The sequence below is a fragment of the Larus michahellis genome, chromosome 4 (assembly GCF_964199755.1).
Source record: "Larus michahellis chromosome 4, bLarMic1.1, whole genome shotgun sequence".
In the NCBI taxonomy this organism is placed as follows: Eukaryota; Metazoa; Chordata; class Aves; order Charadriiformes; family Laridae; genus Larus; species Larus michahellis.
In genome coordinates, this window is record NC_133899.1 from 90,889,513 (window position 1) to 90,910,671 (window position 21,159).

The window sequence follows — 21,159 nt, forward strand, 5'->3', positions numbered from 1 at the left end:
AGGATGAGCGATATATTAAAGTTTAATTCCATTTTATTCCATTGTTTAGGTTTTTTTTCACTGTACTGATAAACATTTACCAGATAAATGAACAGAACATTTTCATTTTTCAAAAAAAAAAAAAAAAGACAGCAAGTGAAATATTATTCTGCTAACCAAAACAGAAAAACACAATAAAACCTTGTCTTAAGCTTATAAACTTAATCACACTTTAGAGGAAAATAAATTCCTCTCCTAAATTCTAGGATGAAACCTTGGCCTTCTATAAATAACAAGGTTACAACATCTTCAATGTCTTTCTCAGGAAATATGAAAACAAATAATGTTTTCGCTCTTTCTCTCTATCTGCATTGACATCAAATGCTTGCTCTTGGCTGGAGTTGCCGTTTCCTTTCTTACCCAGAGTATCTTCGGGCAGACCATCGCCGAACACGAGGGTGTGATGCGTTTTCATGGTTGTATTTCGCTAAAATCTCTTCACAGATGGCCTGTGGTGGTTAAAATACCTTTTGACCATTAATTTTGTCGGTGACTCCTTGCTCTCTGATGAGGAGCAGTGAGTGAAGTGCTGGCTGTGGGCACGACTGCCTTCCTGCAGAAATCTGCTTCTTTAAGGGCCGTCCCTTTGGTATGGATTCTGAGCTCCTTTGGGAAAAGTACTGCTGCGGAGCAAACGGGAGCCAATTAGGAATGACACCTGGAAATCTGGATGGAGATTTTGGCCCAGTTGCCTCTGACCACCTGCAGTACCCACAGAGCCCTCAGCCCTCCATGCTCTGCTCCTTTCCATTTTACCGTTGAGAGCAATTTCGCGGCAATTTCCTCTTCTTTAGTCTTCGGTAGTAAGTGTGGATTGACCGGTGTGCCTTGGGATAATCGGGGCTTTTTAGTCAGTCTGTCCCCTCTTACAAAACCTACAGGGCAGCCGTTCACACTTAGACTGGGTCTTGACTGCTCCTTTGATATAAGGATGTACCAGATAGTAAAGACTGTCAAAAGCTCGTTAAGGAAGAGGCTTGGTGAGCCTGGGCTCATTATCAGCTTCCCTGCCGAGGGACAAACTGCAAAGAATGTGTATCTGTGCTCAAACATTTCAAGTGTGCCTTTCATCTGGGGGGCTTGAAATGCCTTAACCAAGGCACTGGACCAATCCTTCCTCTCGCCAGCACCGAAGGGAAAGCTGACTTTGCTCACGGATTAGTTTTCTGCTCCAAGAATTTTGCCACCCAAAACGGGACCACCAGGAATCCTAAGCAGGAGTATCTTATTTTCCTATAGCGTGTGTTTCGGCATCCTCTGGCACGGGGCAAGCTAGCTGGCCGGCACGTGGCACCGTCCCAGAGCATCAGCTTCTTTGTGGCAGTCAGATCTCAGCTCTTTCTTAACAGCAAGGAGGAGACCGCCTGGTTGCATAGTCACTTCTGAGGTCTTCTACCTCTGGTATGCCTCAGCTTAGTTCATCAAGACTGGGGAATGCAGGGAATGGCGTTCTCATGGGTAGACAAGAGTTAATAGAGCTTTTCTCCATCATTTGGATTCACTTGCTCAAGGAGAGAGAGATTCTTTCAATGCCAGCGAAACTGTTTATTGTCATATAACAACGTTGCTCCTCATCCAAGTGGAAATTGCAGGGCTATGACCACAGCTTGCTAGAACCAAACTTTTGCTCAGTGCAGGATTTTGGTTTTATTTCCTCAAACAGCTAGAGGTTGCACTGGGCACCTTGGATGAATATCGCCTACCGCCGCCTCGCTATCAGCTCCGCTCCCCCTGCGCTGGCACACCCAAAGAACGTACATGAGGTGGAGCTCTGCCAGGCAGAACCCCACCCGCGGTGACTGGCCCTTTCAGCGCAAGCAGAGAAGAGCCGCAGTTACTCAATGAGGTGACTGTAGTCAAAAACATCTTTGTCGGGTCAGCAGAACCTTCCAGGGCATCCATGCCTAAGTCTATGCCCTCTGAATGCCCTCGTGATATCGATGCACGTAAATTTAAAGACGAGGGCAAACGTTTCAAGATTAGGACTTTAAATGGGAAACCTCTTGGATCAAGAGCAGCTTTGCCAGACAGTACATGCTGTGGCCTCAGCCCCAGGTTGCAGTCTATGACTGATATTTTAACAGTAAAACTGATAATCTTTGGATCCTCATTTTCGCATGTTTGCTATAAGGAGCTATTTGGAATAGCCTGCTAAGGGAAATTATACTTATTATTTAAAATTTATTTAGATATGTCAAAAAGCTGCTGTGAGAGTTTAGGTATGCGTTGTCCCAATTCATACCAGTTCTCTCCCCATAATCTCTCTTTTAGTTTTTTTTCCCCTTTCATCTTAACTGCTCCTGTTAGTTAAAACCTCCCTTCCCTCAGAACATACAGACAAAAACAATGAGCATCACAACCCTTCAAAACATAACTAACAGGATTCCTAGAGCACGGATTCAGTGGATCTTCCACATCCAGTCCATCCTCCTGTTCTCACGATGCGTATAACTCAGGATATAACATTGCAGAGCGCATGCAAGAAATTCATCAGTACGTGTTTTGGAAGTCAGCAGTGATGTGCACAAGAAAGAGAGTTACAGCCTTTAGTCCCGATGCAGTTTAGTGAATCACTCCAGTGCTTCTGCTCTCATTGAAACTAATGTGAAATGAAAAAAAAAAAACAGTTGCAGGAGTTATTCTCTACGTGTAGCAAAGTAATTAGGAGCAGAATTTTGCTCATTTTGCCTATTTTGCTATGAAGTACTATCAAGTTACAGAAATAATGGGTAACACTGGAGTTAGAGTTCGCAAAGAACAATCTGCAGTGGACTCGAGCCTGGCTTTAATGCTGTATTTTGTGGAATAGCAACAGAAGCAAATCTGAAATATTTTTCCAGTGTCTGGTAGAAGAATAGACTTACTTAATAGACCATTAAATAGTTGTTGGTAGTTGGGGGGAAAAAGTGCAATTTGTCTTGGGGAGCTTTGTGTGTTTTGATAAAATATGGGATTCTCCCAGCGTCTAAATAAACAGGTAGCATGAGTCTTGTTACGGTAGAATTTATATTTGCTGGACCTTTATGTGCTGTTGAAAATGTCATTTCAAACAAAATGTTTGTTTTACTATCATTACATTTTTTAGGCGATATGCTTTTCATTTTTAGATTTCACATTTCACAAGGTTTCTGTCAGATTAGGTGCGTCCAAGCCTAGGGCTACATACTGCAAAGAGAGTAAATTAATCTTTAAAAACAAAAATAGAAGGGCAGAAATAGAAATGTTGTCACAGTTGTGTGTCCTTCTAACCTTCTTTTAACATGTTGCTGATAATAATAGATCAATAACTTTAAAGCTGTAGACAGCCTTCCAGGAAAGCTGCAGCCCCACTCTAGAGACCCGCCGCGGGTATGTCAGTACTGAGAAATACGGCTAAGCGAGCTGATGTTTCAAATAATCCTGCCAGGAGCTGAATTTTTCTCCCCCCGTGTGACAGGAGTTGGTTTCCAGATTCCCAAATACTGGCCACGAAGGCTCTGAATGGGCTCTGCCGTCCAGGCTGATGCGAAGTGCTAACAAAGTGGTCAGCGTCAGCTACATGAAGATTGTCCTGCTTTAAAAGTATTTTCAATTCTGTAAAGGAAACTGTCCTTGGAATCCAAGTTTTATTTCGCTGTTCAATCTTATTCTTTTTTTTTTAAATGGATTGGATGGTGACCTCCTGTTTGCTTCATTAAGGTAATACCCCGTACAGACCTAGGCTACGGCCAAGTTTTAAAAGAAACACAAAAGCAAAGGAGATGGGTGAGTTCCAGGGCGTCCTACTTAGCGTGGTGCTAGAGGAGATCAAAGGGGCAGGGAGTCACCTCTCTGCAGGCGGGGGGGGACAGGAGGTGCCGACGTCCCTGAAAGCCTTAATCTTGCCCCGAGGGTAGGTCGGTTGCCTTTTACAGCAGCCCTTTGCCTGCCAGGCCAGTCCGTGGTATTAGTGCAACCTCCTGCATCTCCAGAAGCGCTGCAGCTAGAGGCAACATCTGGCTGCTCGCAACTGGGGAGAGGCCGGGGAAAACGTAAATCAAATGATCACAGATGTGGATCTAATCAGTGCTTAACTTCTGGACTTTGAACGGGACAAAAGTTCAGGACGTGGACGAGGGCTCCTTGGAGAGCACTGTGGTTCCTGACCGGGCTGTTGGTCTCGGGCCAGTGCCTCGTAAACAGGTGTCAGCGTCCCAAAAAAGATCTCCCCTCTTCGCCAGCAGCGGGTATCCTCACTGGCTGTCCCGTGGCACAGCTTCACGGGCCAGGAGGAATGACCCATAGGGCAGGAATGAGACGCGCTGGTGGGGTGGCATGCTGAGGCTTCCTTGACATTTGCCTTCCCTTATTTTTCTCGAGGACGAAGCAGGGATTTCAGGCTCCAAATCTGACAGCCTTTTAACACATCAGTAGAGAGAAAAAAAAAGCCCAACAAATAAGAGGAAGTGATAGGTGAGTCACTTGTGAGAATTTATTTTTTTCTGCTTCTTAGCCCAAGGATTAACCTGTAGCTTTGAATTGGAAGATACAAGAAGTAAAGAAATAGGTAAGAATGTGCTGAAGGAGGATTCTGCTGCTAGGGGGCAATATATAGTAAGCAAAACCACACTAAGGTGTTTCCTCTCAGTATCTATCACAGCTTTTTTTAAAAAGAACCCCAATCCAAAAAATATCCAACATATTGCATACACTAGCATTTCTTCTGCAGAAAGAGCATAGCATAAACAAAATATACAACCTATATTTATAAGTATGTATGCTTTTTTTTTTTTAAACAAAAATATATATATGTGTGTGTGTGTGTGTGCATGACTTCCTTAACATGCCTCTTCCTCCCTGTCACAGTAGGGTCGTTACCAGTTCTGGGACCTGCACACAGCACTTCTACTTGCTATTTCATATGGAACACGTGTCTTCAGTTTAAGGAATCTAAACCCCATATGGTAGTATTTCTGAAGCTTTTTTGAAGAACTGGTGTTATGGCTCCTTTAAAACGATTCTTTCAGGGAACTTACCCTATGTGATTCTTAATTTTTCATTCTGGATGCTGTCACAATTTATGTAAGGCAAGAAGATAAGAACGTGGACATTTGAAAGTCTTAAATGACACGGTCTTCTCCTGCTTCTTCTTTATTGAGAACAACTGGAACAGCTGACTTAGATGTCTTTGTGACTTTTTTGTTCTAGCCACTTTCTTAAACATACTCCCTAAAGAAGAAAGCAAGGGGAGATAAGAGAAACGAGCTTCAGTGAAGTCCCGGGTTTCAGGTTGAGCAGTGAAATGGTTGTTCATTTGTTTATATGTGCTCATGCTGCCTTGATGGTGCTCGTTTTAGAACTAGTACAGGATGTTTCTGTAAAAACTGCATTGTGTGAATGCAATTTTCCATTTTTTTTAATGAAAATTTTTTCCCCCCAAGAATATTCAGTGGTTATACGTGATTATGAATATAATATTAATAAGCTATTAGATCGAGTCTGAGGCGAGCATTGGATAAAATACACCCATTTCTAGAGCAGATTTTCCGTTCTCGTTCACCTGGTCACCAAAGTCCAATGAAGAAGCACTGTCTAAATGAGTAACAGTTATAGCATAATATGCCGAATTTCTGTGGTGGAAAAGTTAATTGTTAATTAATTAGCATTAATTTTTGCAAGAAGAGTTTGAGGACTTCCACAGCTGCAACTGAAATTTGAACAAAGGAGCAGGTGTTTGCAAGTTTGAGGGTTTTTTTTAATTAATATAATCCCGTTTCCCGTATTGTGCAGAGTGAGAGACTCATTGGAGATTCAGGGGGAGAAGTAACAGGCGCGAAGACGCAGACCCTCCTTACTGGTGTACTGCACTTGTCTCTTCTGATCTCTTCATTCACCAGTTTCTCTCCTTGTGCTCTCACCTCTGTGATCCACAGAAGTTTATCTGCTTCAGATGAATATAGCGTTTGCTTGTTTCGTACTGGAAATGGCACAGAACTCGTTTTACCTGATGCATTTCACGGAGGAATCCTTTCGGAATGGTGAAGATATCTCTAACTTGAGCGCAGTTCACAAGGTCATTGTAGCGTCTCCGTGCTCTGAATTGCAGCTGGTGGCTCAGCGTCACCCACGGCATCCCAGGATCTCTGGGAAGACTCCCACAGAGAGCAGAAAGGTAGCTTGGGAGCTGCTGCAAACATCTGTTTCTGTTGCCTTCTTTTTCTTGCCCTCCCATGTTACCTCACTCCTAACGAAAAAGGGACAGCTATGAAGATATGTGTATGGTCACGTATGGCCGATCCTAAACACAAGCGCTGCCTCAACGCCTGTTATTATGTACACAGGGTCGTTAACAGCAAATACAGGAATTACCCGGCACTGCCGACAGGAATTACCCGGCACTGCCGGCACTAAGGAAGGTAGAAGTTCTATACGTGTCAGATGTTCACCCAGTACTTTCTCTAACCTGGTTCAAGGGTGGGATTGAAATTGGTATCAAACGCTTTTCAGCATTCTGCACTCTTACAGAATGGGGATGTTTTGAGACAGGCAAGGATTACTTCAAAGTGTATCATTGTATATTGTATACTTGGCAGGGTGTTCTGCGCTTCGTAGCAAATATTGGGAAATGACAAAGCGATACGTAATAAAGTGTAAAAGAAGCATCAGATGGGTCTGAGCCTATGTTCCAGGAATATTAGGACCTTCTGCTGTCTCGAAATCCATAGGTTTCTGAACAACATCAGCTGTGGATATGGCGGAGGAAGGGCTGACTGGTCATGTGGCTGTGTTGAAATACGTTCAGGGCTTCTTCAAGTCTTTGTCGTAGTGTTGTCTGGTTAGTAAATAGCAGAGAATGGGTTAGTCAATGTTAGTAGGCAAAGCTAGCAATTTTCACAATACTCTTCTCCTTCAGCTCCCAACAAAGAGATTAAGATGTGACTCCAGCTGAATTAGGACATTAATGTGCTTTGTGCTCTTCATATTACACCTACTACCTTGCCATAAATAATTCTGAATGTGAATTTATTTTGAGATTAAATTACTGTCCTTGTTTAATATGATTAGCACAAAATAGAGATTCGTGTTTTTAAGTCTTTAAAATACTCTATTCCATATAAAAAGATGTTTTGTGCTCTGCAACAGAATGTTTTGACGTCTGCCAAATCAGCGTAAGTGAACTAGTTATAATCCCCGTGCGTTTGTAATTACTAAAGTGGTTTGCATGGCTTTACTTAGTATTAAATCCTGACATCATCTGTAAGTACAGAAATCAAACTCGTCGTAATTAAGATTATATCAATGAAGTTCTCACATTTCACATCTTTTCCAGTAGTCCTACTAAACCAAAATTGTATGATTCATTGCCTACCTTAAGTATTTGTTCTTTCCGATATTGCCAGGCTACTGATGTGTAAACAGAACTGTAAATATCTGCCTGCGGAGGGGTGATTGTTTGAGCTTGCACAATAGCACTGAATCATTGCAGCAGGTCCCCTTGTTCTGTACCGGGGACTTGACAAATGCTGCTCAGAAGTGCAGCTCCAGAGCACAGGGAGCTTGTTTGGACTCAGCGAAGCTTGTGATTTTTCAGCTCTAAACATATTCCATCCTAATTGTAATTTCCAAACTAGCGCTGAAAAGCTCACAGGTCTATTATGAGATAGGCAAAATATTCAGATTCATAGGCAGTAAAAGGTTCTTCTCATCGAATAGAGAATTCGAATGTAATCTGCTGAAGTAACTAGGCTTCAGTAAATAGGCAGTTCCTAGGAAAGCAGGCAGCTTGTAGAGAATCTCTTGGGGCAGCAAATATCCCAGATACAGGAATTGAAATGAAGATCTGCAAACTGGAGGTGTTTGCAAGTTCCAGAGAAGCATGACTGCTAATTCCAGAGAAGCATAGCTTTCATATTAATAATGTTTATCTTACTCTGATAAACTCAAGAAATGTGCCAAGGCTTTGGCCACACCTTCCTCCTCTGGTGCCACAGGTTGTTGTCCATGCAGACTCCTGCGTGTTACCATGAAGAACCTGGATTGCAGGTTCATGTGGTGCCCTCCCAACATTAAGGTTGGGTCAGGTTGCTTGGCACCATGTGTAGTTAAGCTCTGACCACTTCCAGGGACGGACGGAGATTTACAGCTTCGCTGGGCCCTTTCCCCATCGTGTGATCACCCTTGTTGCTCAAGTTTGTCAATGTCCTTCTTGTGCTGGGGAGCCAAAACTTGGCACAGCGCTCTAGCTGTGGTCTGGCAAGCGTCAAATAAAGGTGAAAAACGCTTCCCTAGACCTACTGGCTTTGCTTTCTTGCTAACGGAGTCCAGTGTGCAGCTATCCTTCACCACTTGACACAATCACTCCTTTGAACCTGTCCACCAGGACCCTTGGGTGCTTTTCTGCAGAGATACTTTCTATCTGGTCCACCCCAAGTTTTTGCTTGTGCTTGAGGCTGGTCTGTCCAAGTGTAGGACTTCATGCTTGACTTTCTTGAGTTTCATGAGGCTGCTCTCAGCCCATTTTTCCAGCCTGTTGAGACCCCTCAAAATGGCAACCTTACCCTCCAGCTTATCAGCCATGCTCCTCAGTTTCACGTCATCTGCAGACTTGTTGGGGAATGAGATTTTTCCCTGTCTGTTCCTTCCACGTCATCCCTGAAGTTCAACCAAATCCAGACGGGTAGTTTGGTGAAGAGGAGGAACGTGCTCTTAGGCTAAGACATAGCTAATTAAAATGTGGTCTCTGTCCTCACCTCATCATAAGCTTAGTGGCAGCTCTAGGTAGGAGGGAAGTATTTTTCTAATGGGCTTAATCTCTGCAATTTCTGAAGCTATCTGCTGATATCTGCTCCAGAGACAGTGTTGAAGTAGTTGCAGCAACAGACTGGTGTAATGTAGCTGCTATTAAAGCACGCTCCTCTGTGTGTTTTTGTTGTTTGTTTAATTTTGGGAAATTTAATTTAGTATCCATTCAAGGCTAAATTCTAAAATTCTTGCTTTATCTTCAGTCTTTAGAAAAGCAAATTCTGGCCCTGTGTGATTTAAAAAAATGGCATAATGCTGCAGTATTTTACTTCAATGTCAAAACAAATCACATCTTGGAAAACTTTGCCTTCTCTAGCTGGCATAAATGCACATATGCAAACACTAGTTTGCATTTTATAAGTTGTCTGTTCGCTCAGTCTGTAAAGAAATTTTTACATGAAATCCTTTAGCTCATCCATATACTTAAATAATAAGTGGAAACAGTATGGGTCCCTGGCAGGTTGAGAGGGAGGAAACCTCTGACTGCTAAAAGAATGGTTCAGTGTATCCTATGCAGTACGTAGGTACTTGAGGGGAAACTCACTGCTTAATTTTTCAGCATAGGCGAGTGCTTATTGAAGGAGAAAATGCCTACTGAAAAGGGCAAAACACCGTGGCACCTATTGTCACCAGCTAATTCTGAGACTATTTTTTCTTTTTTCCTTCTCTTAACCATTCTATAAGACAGTAAACACGTGCTGAGACAGCACTGCAGAAAAGAAGTTACCTGAGCACTCCGGAGGAGGAGGAGGAGACCTAGGTAGGGCTGTAGAGGACTGCGGGAAAGCTGAGAAGGGAGGCATGGAGAAGGGGTGGGAGCCCTGCACAAGGGCTTGTTGGCAGAAGAAGGCGGGAACAGGATACGTTTCAGCTTGGCTGGCTCTGGGAGGAGCAAGTGTTGGGATTAAAGTGTCTTGATGAAATTGTTCCTTTTCTTTTCCAGACGCAGATAGTGAGTTTCATGGGGTGGATTTTCTGCCAGAAGATCTCAACGAGGCTCCGGAGGAGACAGGAATGAGGGTGAACAAGAAATACTCCTGTCTACCTGCTGAGGAGAAGGGGATTCACATTATCAACATTCGAGCTATTGAGGATATAGGCTATGACCAGCACGAGAGTACTGTGAGTACAGGACTTGCCTGATGTGTCATAACCGGCAATACTGCGCTTTACCCCTTTGCTTATTTCTCATTCTCTCCATTCCCAGGATGCTCTGAAATCCTCTCCCCCTCTTTTTCGGAAGTGCTGAGAAGGATTGCCACCAGGCGCAGCACGTGCTAATTTAGTGGGGCTTGTTCTTTGAGGTGAAGAAGGGAAGCCAAGGATCCTTATTTAACCTTTAGCGTGAAAAGGGGTTGGCTGTTCTCAGAGTAATCAATCTGGCAATAAGGCTGTAGCAACCTTCAAATCTCTTCGCCCGTATAGAGTAGAACAGAAAAAACACCTAAAATTTCATGTGAAAGCTATTGTTAACATATGCAATGTTAAACTAATACTCTGTAGAACACAACAGAGGTTAGATTTCCAGGCTCATTAATAGTGCCTTGGTTAAATTCTTCAACGCCAATTTTAAAGAAAGTTAGTAATGCGAATACCCAACAGGATTAGGAATTGGTTACGTCATGAACACATAAAGGGGAGTTTATTCAGGTGAAGGAATTGAGGTGGAGTGGGCTGTGTAACAGATCTCGCTGGGGAAAGGTGTACCAGGAAGAGAAATACTTGGTTTATTGTGCTTGTGCTTAATTAGGATGGACAGCAGAGGAATAATTCTGTCAGAGTGTAAACATCCCTCCTGCTGTGGTAAAACTGAAATGTCTTTTCAGCCTCTCACTTGAACCAAAGGGACACACGAGCCTTACGTGGTCTCAGTCAGCACAACTCCCTCTCTATGGCAGTGTAGCAGCACCGTGAGAAAGGATTAGTACCATTCTAATGTGCTACTAATCTCACCATTTCCTTCTTTAAAACAGGACCAAGAGGCTTCTTTGAGTCTTTTGCCTGCATCTCTTTCGCGGTGGGATGTAGCTATTCTCATGTATTAATAAACTTCTTGAGGGTTTAGTATCCACGGTGCAGCACCTTCTCCTGAATTGTCAGAGAGTCCTTACAAGGGTCAGTTTTTCAACAGGAAAGTTCAAAGAAATGGGAAGAAGCTCTCAATTCAGTTTCTGCAGTGTGACCTGTCCCCTTCCCAGTGGCAGTGGCTCAAAGAAACAGAGAAATCAGGGATTTTCAGTGCCGCTTTTCTCAGCCTCCACCCAAGGGGTGCTCCAGGAGAAGAAGAGCTATGGCTGGGAGGTACCGATCTCTCCTGAGCTCCCCGGGCGGTTAGAAACATCTGGCACACTCACTGCTCTCGTCTTCGAGAGCCATCTTCAGGCCTGCCCGTTTCCTTTGTTTATTAGGTTCCAGAACAGAGCAACTAATTGCCGTCCCTCATAAAGTCACTCCAACAAGGGTGGGAAGTGGTTGGGCTCCGAGTCTTTTGCCTGTTTTATCTCCCTCCGCTTACTTGAACATCTGTCAGTTCAGCCCAGTCTTTCAGAAATTGATGTTTCAATTAACTGAAACATTAATTGAATTAATTGAACATTAATTGAAATTTTTCAGAAATTGATGTTTCAATAATTGATGAATTAATAAGATCAACACATCTTTAAAATGAAAATTAAATACAATTAGTTATCTTAAAAGAAAGCCCGGTGTTCCTGTTTCTTGTTTACACCAACTATTTACTTTGAAGAGGTATTGTATCCTGAAAATCCAGTTAGTTGCTATTTCTTAGTATTTTGTTTCTATAAAAATTTGCAGGACTGAGTTGCCTGCCACAAGCAGGCTGTCAGCTTGCTTTGAAAAAAATGTGAATTCACGGGTGCATGCCATGAATCATGAAGCAATCAGAAAGTAATAGTTATTAACGGTCTTCTATATTGTAGTTATGCTCAAGAGCTAAGGAGGACTATCTGGATAGATAGGGCACAAACATGAGCAGCCTGTGCCATGACGTGGCTAAATAAGACAGACATGGAGCAGGGGAAAGAGGGAATAGGACATGGTGGCAGCGAATGCTGTATTGTTTTATGATATGTTTTCTGATATATTTATGTATTTGGAGCAAAGGGTTTAGGTTAAATGGAAAAGAGAGATGGGATCCTGAAAGAAAAGGAGAACCAGACAGTAAAGGCGGGCATGGAGCAAAGCGGCGAGGGACCGAGGAGATGGGGACCTGCAGCCAGGCTGGCCCTGGGCAGACGTGGTCGAGTCAGGCTTTGCCAAAGCTATGACTCTTCAGGGATCCCGCCTTGGCAGGCGGCTGCTCCGCGTCCTGCCAGGCATCTCGGGCTTCTTGCTGTCTGCCGGTCCTCCTTGCTGGGCGTTACTGCTCTGCGCTCGTCTGATTGCGCTTGTCTAATTACTTCTTCGGTGGGCTTCCTCCTCCCTTCCAAACGCAGGAAAATGGGGTTTGCTGCTGGAATTTGTTGTCGGAGGAAAAAAAGGGAAGAACAGACTGTCCCTTAAAGAGAAATTTATTGATTTATAGTTGTGGTAGTGGGGACCTTCCCTCCCCAAAGCGATGTTCAGAGAAGTATGCAAATTTGTGTAGCATTGAGTGGGTTTCAGTGAAGTTTTGGCTATATCGGTCATGATAGACTGTGCAGTAAGCTCAGAGGCTGCCCTTTTCATCTGAGGTTTAAAAATCGGATTGTCTTAGAAACAACCATTTGCAAATAACTTATAGTCATGGTTTCATGTATGAAACAAGCAGGAGGTGTACACATCCCACATGGGGTTTTGACCAAAATGGTTTGCAACTGGTGGTCAATTGCTATCATTTGGAGCACAAGTCCTTTTCCTTACGTGGAGGCTTTACGTTCGTCTGTAAACTTAAAAGCCAAAAAATGTCCATGGTCCCTGAAAAGCCGCTCCTGTGATTAGTATTTTGGTAAAAACAAACGCAAGTTACTAGTGAATTCTCACTTTTTTTTTTAACGGTGCCTGCATTTCCAAGAGTAGAATTATGAATTATGCATGAGAAGTGAGAGTGTTATTGAAAGTAGAAATGAATAATTGTTAGTACTGTTTTATGTTTCTACAGTTGCCCTGTGCGGTTTTCATATAAATGCTTGGAAATGGAATTGTGTTTTAAAGCCTTGCATTTCTTGCATCTTGCAACGCCTCGCACAGTGTTGATTCAAGACAGGAGTAAAGCCCTTGCCACCATCAGATGGCAAAGCGGCACAGGTTTTACAAGTGGGGGGGGGGGAAAAGTGATGAACTCAGTAAGCAACAAACCCACTTCCCTGGCTACGGTCCATCTGCATTTTTGGCGGCGCTTCGTGACCAGCTGGCTCCCTTCAGTCTGTATCTAAGATGATCTCTTTCTCAGATGATACAAACTTGCACCGATAGATAAGAGAAGTGAGAAATGTTTGCACATGATATTAATCTGTTTGTCAGAAATGAAACGCAGATGTCTTGGGTGGAAAAGGACAGATGATCTTAGTGGCGATTAACCCCCAAAGGAGAAAACCAAATCCACCAAGTAGCTGATTTATGAACTAGTGTGCTGGTAATTAGATTAAATCCCAGTTATTTTAGCTATTCATTTCTGGCCCAATAAAATCCCAGCTGGCTACTAGTAAAATTGCAAGTGTTAACTTGCAAAATTGTTTTGAGTAAGTAGCATGGGGGGGCTCCTCCCGTATGCCTGCTGTTTGAAGATAGATCATTGTGTGCTCCAGGCAAGGAGGAGTCCTTGACACAAGGATATGGTCTGTCTGGTGTTGGCGTGTGTACTCATTATTCTTCTCCTCTCACCTTCTCTCCACACCCCCGTTCCCTGCTTCCAGTTATTAAATTCCCTATCCAAAAATCCAGATGCTGACTGCAAATATGGACTCTACTTCAGAGACGGCAAGAGAAAAGTTGACTACATCCTAGTTTATCATTACAAGAAGTCCTCGGCAGGGAAGACACTCACCAGGAGGGTTCATCACAATGATTCAAGTGCCCGAAGCACCAAGCAGGACCAGCCGCTTCCTGGGAAGGGAGCGCAGCTGGAAATGAGGGAAAGTGAACCTCACGTGGATTATCACGAAGACGACAAGAGGTTTCGCAGGGAGGAGTATGAAGGGAACCTTGTGGAGGCTGGTCTGGAACTGGAACGCGATGAGGATGTAAGGAACCATTTCAAACGGTTAAAGATAAGGAGTGTAAGTGGTGGTCAAATCCTGGGAGATGCTGAGCCGTTCCTGTGAACCTGGCTCTGACCAAGGTTACACAAGCTCAAGTCTTCCAGAATTTGACTTCAGTTCTGGCAGCACTGTCCTCGCCCACCAATTTAATTCGCTTCACAGGAATGGGCCGCGGTGTTGTTAATGCCCCAATGAGGTGAAGTTTTGTACTTTTCTTGGCCGGGACTCGTGGCACGTCCACTATTGCAACACAGCTTGTTGATGCGTTGCCGTATCTAGAAGGGAGGCTTAGATTGCTTTCCACGCTAATCCCAGCTTGGTGGCTTTACGCTATGCTGTGGTTTGGATCCACTGGTAATTCCAGTTCTGAAAAATACCTGATACAGACAGTGACATTGTTGTAGCTCAGCGTAGACTTCAGGAGAATTCAATCTGTTCAGGAGGTTCTGGTGCATGCTCTAGCTCGGGCACGTGGGTCTGTATTACAGTTTGCTCTTTCCATTCTTAGATATGAACAGTACAGCTTGTAACGCCTTTCACCTGTACCCTGAAAACAGTATATTCTATTAAAAGACCATTAGACTATATAAAAAAAGAGATGTGTGTGAAGTACTGCCAGTGTGTGATTAGTAGAAATAGCCACAGCCGTATTAATTTCAAAGAAAGCTATTACCATTAACTGATCCAACCAATATGCCCGAAATTCCTGTGGGAGAGGGTAAACATTTATGCTGGTTTTATTTACAGGATCTAAAAGTTGAGATTAAACATCTAGACCTGTGATCAGAGTGTTAAAAAAATAAATCCGCCATCTATTAATCACAAATTACAGGCGTGTATGTAATAGTGTGTGTATATATATGTGAAAAGTATATATTTTGCATTATATAATGCAAGAAAACCTTTCACTTCTCTGTCCCCCAGGTGAAAATAAGAATTGCTTTCCATCCAGCTTGCAAGTTGGGGTAGTAAGCTGGAAACGTGCCTGTGCCATGTCGTAGATATTTAAACCCTTTGCAAGATGGGAGGTCCCCACCTATGGCATGTAATACAATTCCAAATGATGCAGAAGGGCTCAGGGTTCGAGCCAGGCCGCTGTAAAAGCGGGAGAATCCTGTTCTTTCAGTCCGAGAAACCAAACCAGATGAGGAATGTAGAGAGACGAAAGCGAGCCGCAGGGATTTACATCAGCTCCCGTTTCCAGCACGAGGGGGAAAACCTGCAGTCGTTTGGGCTTGAAAAGCATGCCGCGAAGTTGCGTTGGAGGCCTTACTAATTGCAAAAAAGAGCAAAGGTTTCTTAAGCAGATGATGTTTGCTAAGTTGCTTAAACGCTCTTCAATGAAGTAAATTCCAAGGTGGTTGGGAAGGCTGGCAGTTACCTGTGTCCGCTGAGTAACCGATTTCTAGAAAGCCACTGCGGGATATTGCTGCGTGAAAGCTAATTATAATGAACTGTCCAAGTTTGTAGAGCAGCAAGATTAGGAAGAGTCATTAAAATTTCTCTCTCTTCTGCTTGCTGAATGCCCTGCTAGTTTGATATCATTTGTCCAGTGGCTTCGAAATGATAATTCCCCTGGGAATGAATAGGGGTGTACGTGGCAGTGCCAGAAGCAAACCCCCATGTCCAGCCGTCTAGAACAGAGCTCGGAGACCTGCTGGGATCCATGCAGTCACTAATAGTATCGTTAATGTTTGTCTTCTTTTTTTCTTTTTTTTTTTTTTTTTTTTTTGTTGTTGAGTTCTTCCTAACCGTTTTCCCCATTAAAATGCGTAGTGTTTCAATGTTTAAGTCACATCTGTATCTGAGGTTGCTTCTTTCTTACTGTGGTTCTGGGTCCTTTGAGATGCAGAGGCAGCAGGGACTCTCTCATTAATTACAACGTGCTCAAGAAATCATACCGTTTGGCTGGATGCCTGTGCTTCAGATTTAACTGGCTTACCCTCTATTTGTGTCCATAGCCATGAGCTTTTATTTCCCAAACAATTTTTATCTGTTTAACCTTGTGGTAATTGTTGTGGAAGACAATAGCGTTTTGCAGTCACATTTTATAGCAGCTCAGCACAGGGAGGGATTCAGCGATCGTCCTGTTGTTAGAAACTAGATGTCTCAAATGAGATTTAGCGTGTTGGCGGTAATAGACTCTTCCTTAAATATGTCTGAACCACAAGGGGAAAAATAATTGCCTCTCATCAGTAACCTTTTCTCTTGCTTTTTTTTTAAGACTAAAATCCATGGGGTTGGATTTGTAAAAATACATGCGCCGTGGAACGTATTGTGTCGAGAGGCAGAATTTCTTAAGCTCAAGATGCCCACAAAAAAGGTGAGTCCTGATCTTTTTCTTCCTTCTGGAAGGCACGGTTTAAACATACGCTCATCTCTGAGCACCTTACAGAGGTAGACTTCTCTTTCCACGAGCATTTTTAAAATAGCTAATTAATCGGTACAGAAAATGAGTCACAAACTTGCTTGCTTGGGACAGCAGAAAAAGAATAAATGGAAGGAGGGATGGAAATCAGGAATTCCTGCTGCTACTGTATGCGATGCGAGGGATTGCGTATGACGCCTTATCCTCTCAGCGTGTTTCAAAAGAAGAGGTTGCAATTGATGGTGAAATTTATGCGTGCGTTTTGGAGGAGTTTTCTCACCCGAAACGCTAGACGGCTAAAAATGAACATCCCAGTAACAACTTGCATGCAGTAGTCTCGCTGGGCTTAGCGACTATTCATATACGTCGTTAGACATGTTTGCAGGGGTTGGGACTACACAACCACAAAATAAATTACCTTTCAGAATATTTGAAATGTCATTAAAGAAATGACAGTATATTTTCATCATGAGCTAAATTCTATATCATCCGTGATAGATGGCTACCTGTTCAGTGAGCATAGCTTAGAGATGGATTAATATTTAAACACATACTAAGTGCGTGTCCCAGACTGCGGAGGGAAGTCTATAATGGAGGAAGAGACAGTCTCAAAGCCCAGCGTCACTTATTACAACACTGAAACCACACTTTTGGTTTGGATTTCATATTAATCCCCATTATTGCCTTACTTACCACCGATTTTAATCAGAAGCACGATGAGATAAAAAGAGTCTGTTGTGATCCTGGGGTTAAAGCTGCTTTGCCGCAAGAGAAAAGTTAGGGTGGGCCTTTTGTGAGGGTTTTTTGTGTGAAAAAGGCCACTTAAGCCTGCAGGCATTGCCCAGGAGAAGCGATGTGCCTGAGAACACCTTCCGACCCCTGGAGCCTTATTTCCAGCATCTTCCTGCAGTGGGAGCCTTGCCCTGGATCTGCAGATAGTTTTTGTGGCTCAGACAGGGAAGCCTCTTTTGTGACCTGCTAACACCATTCCTGCTTTTAGAGCTACGGAACTGCAATAGACCATTCGAGATATTTTGGTTCCTTTATACGGAAGAGGGGAATCTCCTGAAACCTGCACAGTATTCCCAGGAAAGCCCCCTGGGAAAGGAGACCACTTCTGTTCTTTTGCCCAGGGGCTCTGTTGCTCCTTCATTTCTTTGTCCCGTTGCACCAAGAAAACAGTAGATGCCAGAGGAGCGGGTGTCTCGGGAGTCGGTGCCAACAATATCACCATTGAACATCCCAGCCTGATTATTTGGAATCACAGGTCATGTTTTGGCTCGGAGGAAGAACAATAGGCTTCCTCTGCTTGCTTGTTTTGACTTCCCCATCCATCTGTGTCTTTCTAAATGTTTTCGAGAAGGTAAGCTACACTCCTCGATAGCTTGTTGTGATGTATTTATTTAATTGATGGTTTATTCCTTACAGTTCACTCTCCCTTATGGATTAGCAGAAAGCAATAAAAGTCTCGCTGTTTTTCTCTTTGCCCACTCAGATGTATCAGATCAATCAGACCCATGGCCTTCTGAAAAAGATTAACTCTGTAATCCAAAAAATAACAGAGCCCATCCAGCCAAAAGTAGCCGAACACAAGCCTCAGACAGTGAAGCGCCTCTCCTACCCCTTCTCCAGAGAGAAGCAGCACCTGTAAGTGAAAGCTTTCTGTAAATGTTCCTGTCAGCAGGGTCCAGCCTTTCTGATAGCAGCTAAGACACAAAAAGGTGAAGGGAAAAACGAACGCTAACGCTATGTTAGTGAAAGAATATTTCCATTTTGCAGTAATTTTACTTACATTTCTCCCCCCCTGCCCACTGTTGAGGAATGAGGCTTTGTAGAGCCCCCCTCTGAAATCTCTGGGCTGCTGTTGTGGCATATAATGCCTATCTATAGAAATATACACATCAACTGTTAGACTGCCAAATACGATTTCTCGTGTGGTTTACAATAGTCTCTTTTCCACGTGAAATAATAAAATGCGCAGTAAAACTTGTAGCCAGAGATGCGGGTTGATAAATTTCAGAATAATTTCATTCATCCGGCAGGGGCAGCTCGCACATGTACTGCCAGCCCGCCCCTGTCCTTGGGAGCGCTGCGAAGTCCGTGGTGGCTTCGCCGTCCATTTCAGATCAGTAAGAATAGCTGTAAACGTGGGTGTAGGAAAAAATCAGAAGGTGGGGCCCAGCCAAAGTTTCGATTGCCCTGGATTGCTTTGCTGCTGCTCTTCCTTGGCCAGCATCCCAGCGGAGAAGCTTTGAAGACCGTATTTATCTATGTGCCAGCTGGAACAAATAACAGGCCTAGGGCAGGATTTCTTCACTGTACATACAGGGGTTTTAGTTTTTAATAAAGGGATGCAGAACACCGATGGAGTTGTGTATTTTAGTTGGGCCAGTCAACATCTGCGACATTTGACATGCTCTTGGACTTGCAGGAAATATATTTATATATTTATTGTAGGATGTTCCTACAACGACAGAGCCTGGTGGCTCAGCGAAAGCCGCGAAGATGCTCCTTAGCTCAGGCGTGGCTGTGCCTTACCCTGTTGGCAGCGGTGGGTTTTTTCAGTGAAACCACCTGTGTCTTTGCTGAACAAGGGAGGCAAGAGCGGCCTCACAGGGGTTAAGGTACAGACAAAACGTAAAGATCATTAGGAGAAATTCAAGGCCAGCAGTGGCCAGGAATTCCACTTACATGAGCGTCAACAGCCTCTTCTGCAGAAAAACCTATAAATACATAAAAGCAGTGAAACACATAAGCAGCCTCTTTAACATAGGAGAGTTGCAATAGACTTTCTTTTTAACGAGGTTTCTACAAGCTATTCTTTAATGTTAAGCTGAGAGATCCCCAGGAGAAATGAAAATATTGAAGGGGTCAACAAGAGCAGGAAATTAGTGGCGCTTTTTTTTTTTTTTTTTTTAACCTAATGGGCTTCCTTCTAATCTTTCAACAGATTTGATTTGTCTGACAGAGATTCCTTCTTTGACAGCAAAACGAGAAGCACTATAGTAAGTACTGTGTATAAATAATTTATAGCGGATAGTGCCTTAGTCATGGTGTTAATAGCCCCTTTGCCAGCTTTAGTACAAAGCCTGTTGCAAGTTTGCCTTTCCCAACCAAGCACCGGGGGTTGCCTGTGACATCAGTTATTGAAATAATAAATAAAGCATTTCCAGCTTTAGCTTATGTGAGGAATAGTCTTTGATGCTAACAGGTTGCTGCCTTTTGGAAAATAATTTGGATCTTCTTTCCAGTTCACAGTTAATTTGGGACGTAGTTTCTTAGGTGACATATCAGCAGAAAGGAAAAGATTTAGATTCTCCCGCTGGTTCTGCCACCAGCTGCCTGCAGCCCCCGTGACTCATTTACCTTTTCGTCTCCATACATTGCTCTTTTTATAAAATGCTGCAAAATCTCCCAAGACAAATTCCAGTGAAGCAGCCCGGTGTTTTACAGAGTATTGTTTACATTTTTGGGGAGCAATTCTTTAGAATGGTCTTAAAAGTGTTGAGATTTATGCTCTTTGTTTAACGTTATTTATGATTTGTATTTAACATTAAAGTTTACGTGAAGAAAATGCACCAAGGACAGAAAATTGCATCTTGTTCTGATCGTTTATGCCTCTGTTCACCCCTGTCACTCTAGCAAGTGTGATGTACACGTGCACAGCACCGGGACTGGGCCGAGACCTTCCTGCCTTTGTGTTGGAGGGTCTCTCTGCTCCTTCAGTGCTAGCGTGGGGCTCTTCCTCGTGTAATTAAACTTAGAATCACAGAATGCGTTGGGTTGGAAGGGACCTTTAAAGGCCATCTAGTCCACCCCCCCTGCAGTAGCAGGGACATATTTAGATCAGGTTGCTCAGAGCCTCATCCAGCCTGGCCTTGAATGTCTCCAGGGATGGGGCCTCCACCACCTCCCTGGGCAACCAGGGCCAGTGTCTCACCAGCCTCAGTGTAAAGAACTTCTGCCATTCCCTTACAGAAGTGAAGCCTAATGAGGAATATGGTATCGCAAACTACATTTGAGTACTTCCTTGTGACTTACAGAACATCAAATAGGGTGGGGGAGAAGGCCTAGCCTCCTTTATAGCCACCGAGGGGGGAATGGAGAGGACAGCGCGTATGACACCCAGGGCAGCTGGAAGGGACCGTGCCAAGCAGCACTTGCTGCAACACTTTTCAAAGTGTAATGTGGACTCTTTGCCCCATTCTGCCGCTGCTAATCGCTGCATTGGAATGTGACTGTGAGCGTGCTTTTATCTTATATTTAACATTAGCCTTTTGGACGCCAAGTGGCTTCAAAAAGAGTTTATATCGCAATTATAGCTGCCTTTTATTGCTACAGTGATAAGGGGCGTGAGATATCTAACTTCTCTTTCCTGCTTTGAAATTCCGGTCTGTGGACCCCTGTAGCCTGAAGTGCGGTGATTTGATGTGAGCGCAGGTTATCGGGGCTAGGTGAGTTTGACCGGGGAAGGCAGATGCAGCAGCACAGGAATGGAAGAGAAAATGACAAACATTGAATTGGCTTATTTGCGATGAAACGTTTACTTTGAGATTGGAAAAAAAACACGCAGCTTTTGTTTGTAGACTTTCTTTTGTATGTCTAGGTATATAGTTAAAAAAAACCAACTTGTAAGTACAAGAAACTTAAGGGGGCAAATAGAGAGGTAAAATTCATAATGGGCTGTCTGAGAAAGGTGGCAAGACCAAATGGCACCGTAGGACAAGAGGGTGAGCAAGACTAACTGAAAAACAGACTAAAACCAAAGGAGCTCATAGCAGAGGCTGGAAGGAA

At 43.5% G+C, this 21,159-nt stretch overlaps 1 protein-coding gene across 7 annotated transcripts in view; it reads left to right on the forward strand.

Moving 5' to 3' along the window:
* ANO1 (anoctamin 1) overlaps positions 1-21,159 on the forward strand; it is an 83,586-nt gene that overhangs the window by 25,003 nt on the left and 37,424 nt on the right. For all 7 annotated transcript variants that reach the window (XM_074586342.1, XM_074586343.1, XM_074586344.1 and 4 more), the window contains exons 2-6: positions 9,743-9,921; positions 13,653-13,979; positions 16,222-16,320; positions 17,861-18,012; positions 19,316-19,370. In XM_074586342.1, coding sequence (XP_074442443.1) covers positions 9,743-9,921; positions 13,653-13,979; positions 16,222-16,320; positions 17,861-18,012; positions 19,316-19,370 — 812 coding nt within the window. The remainder of the gene's footprint in view (positions 1-9,742; positions 9,922-13,652; positions 13,980-16,221; positions 16,321-17,860; positions 18,013-19,315; positions 19,371-21,159) is intronic.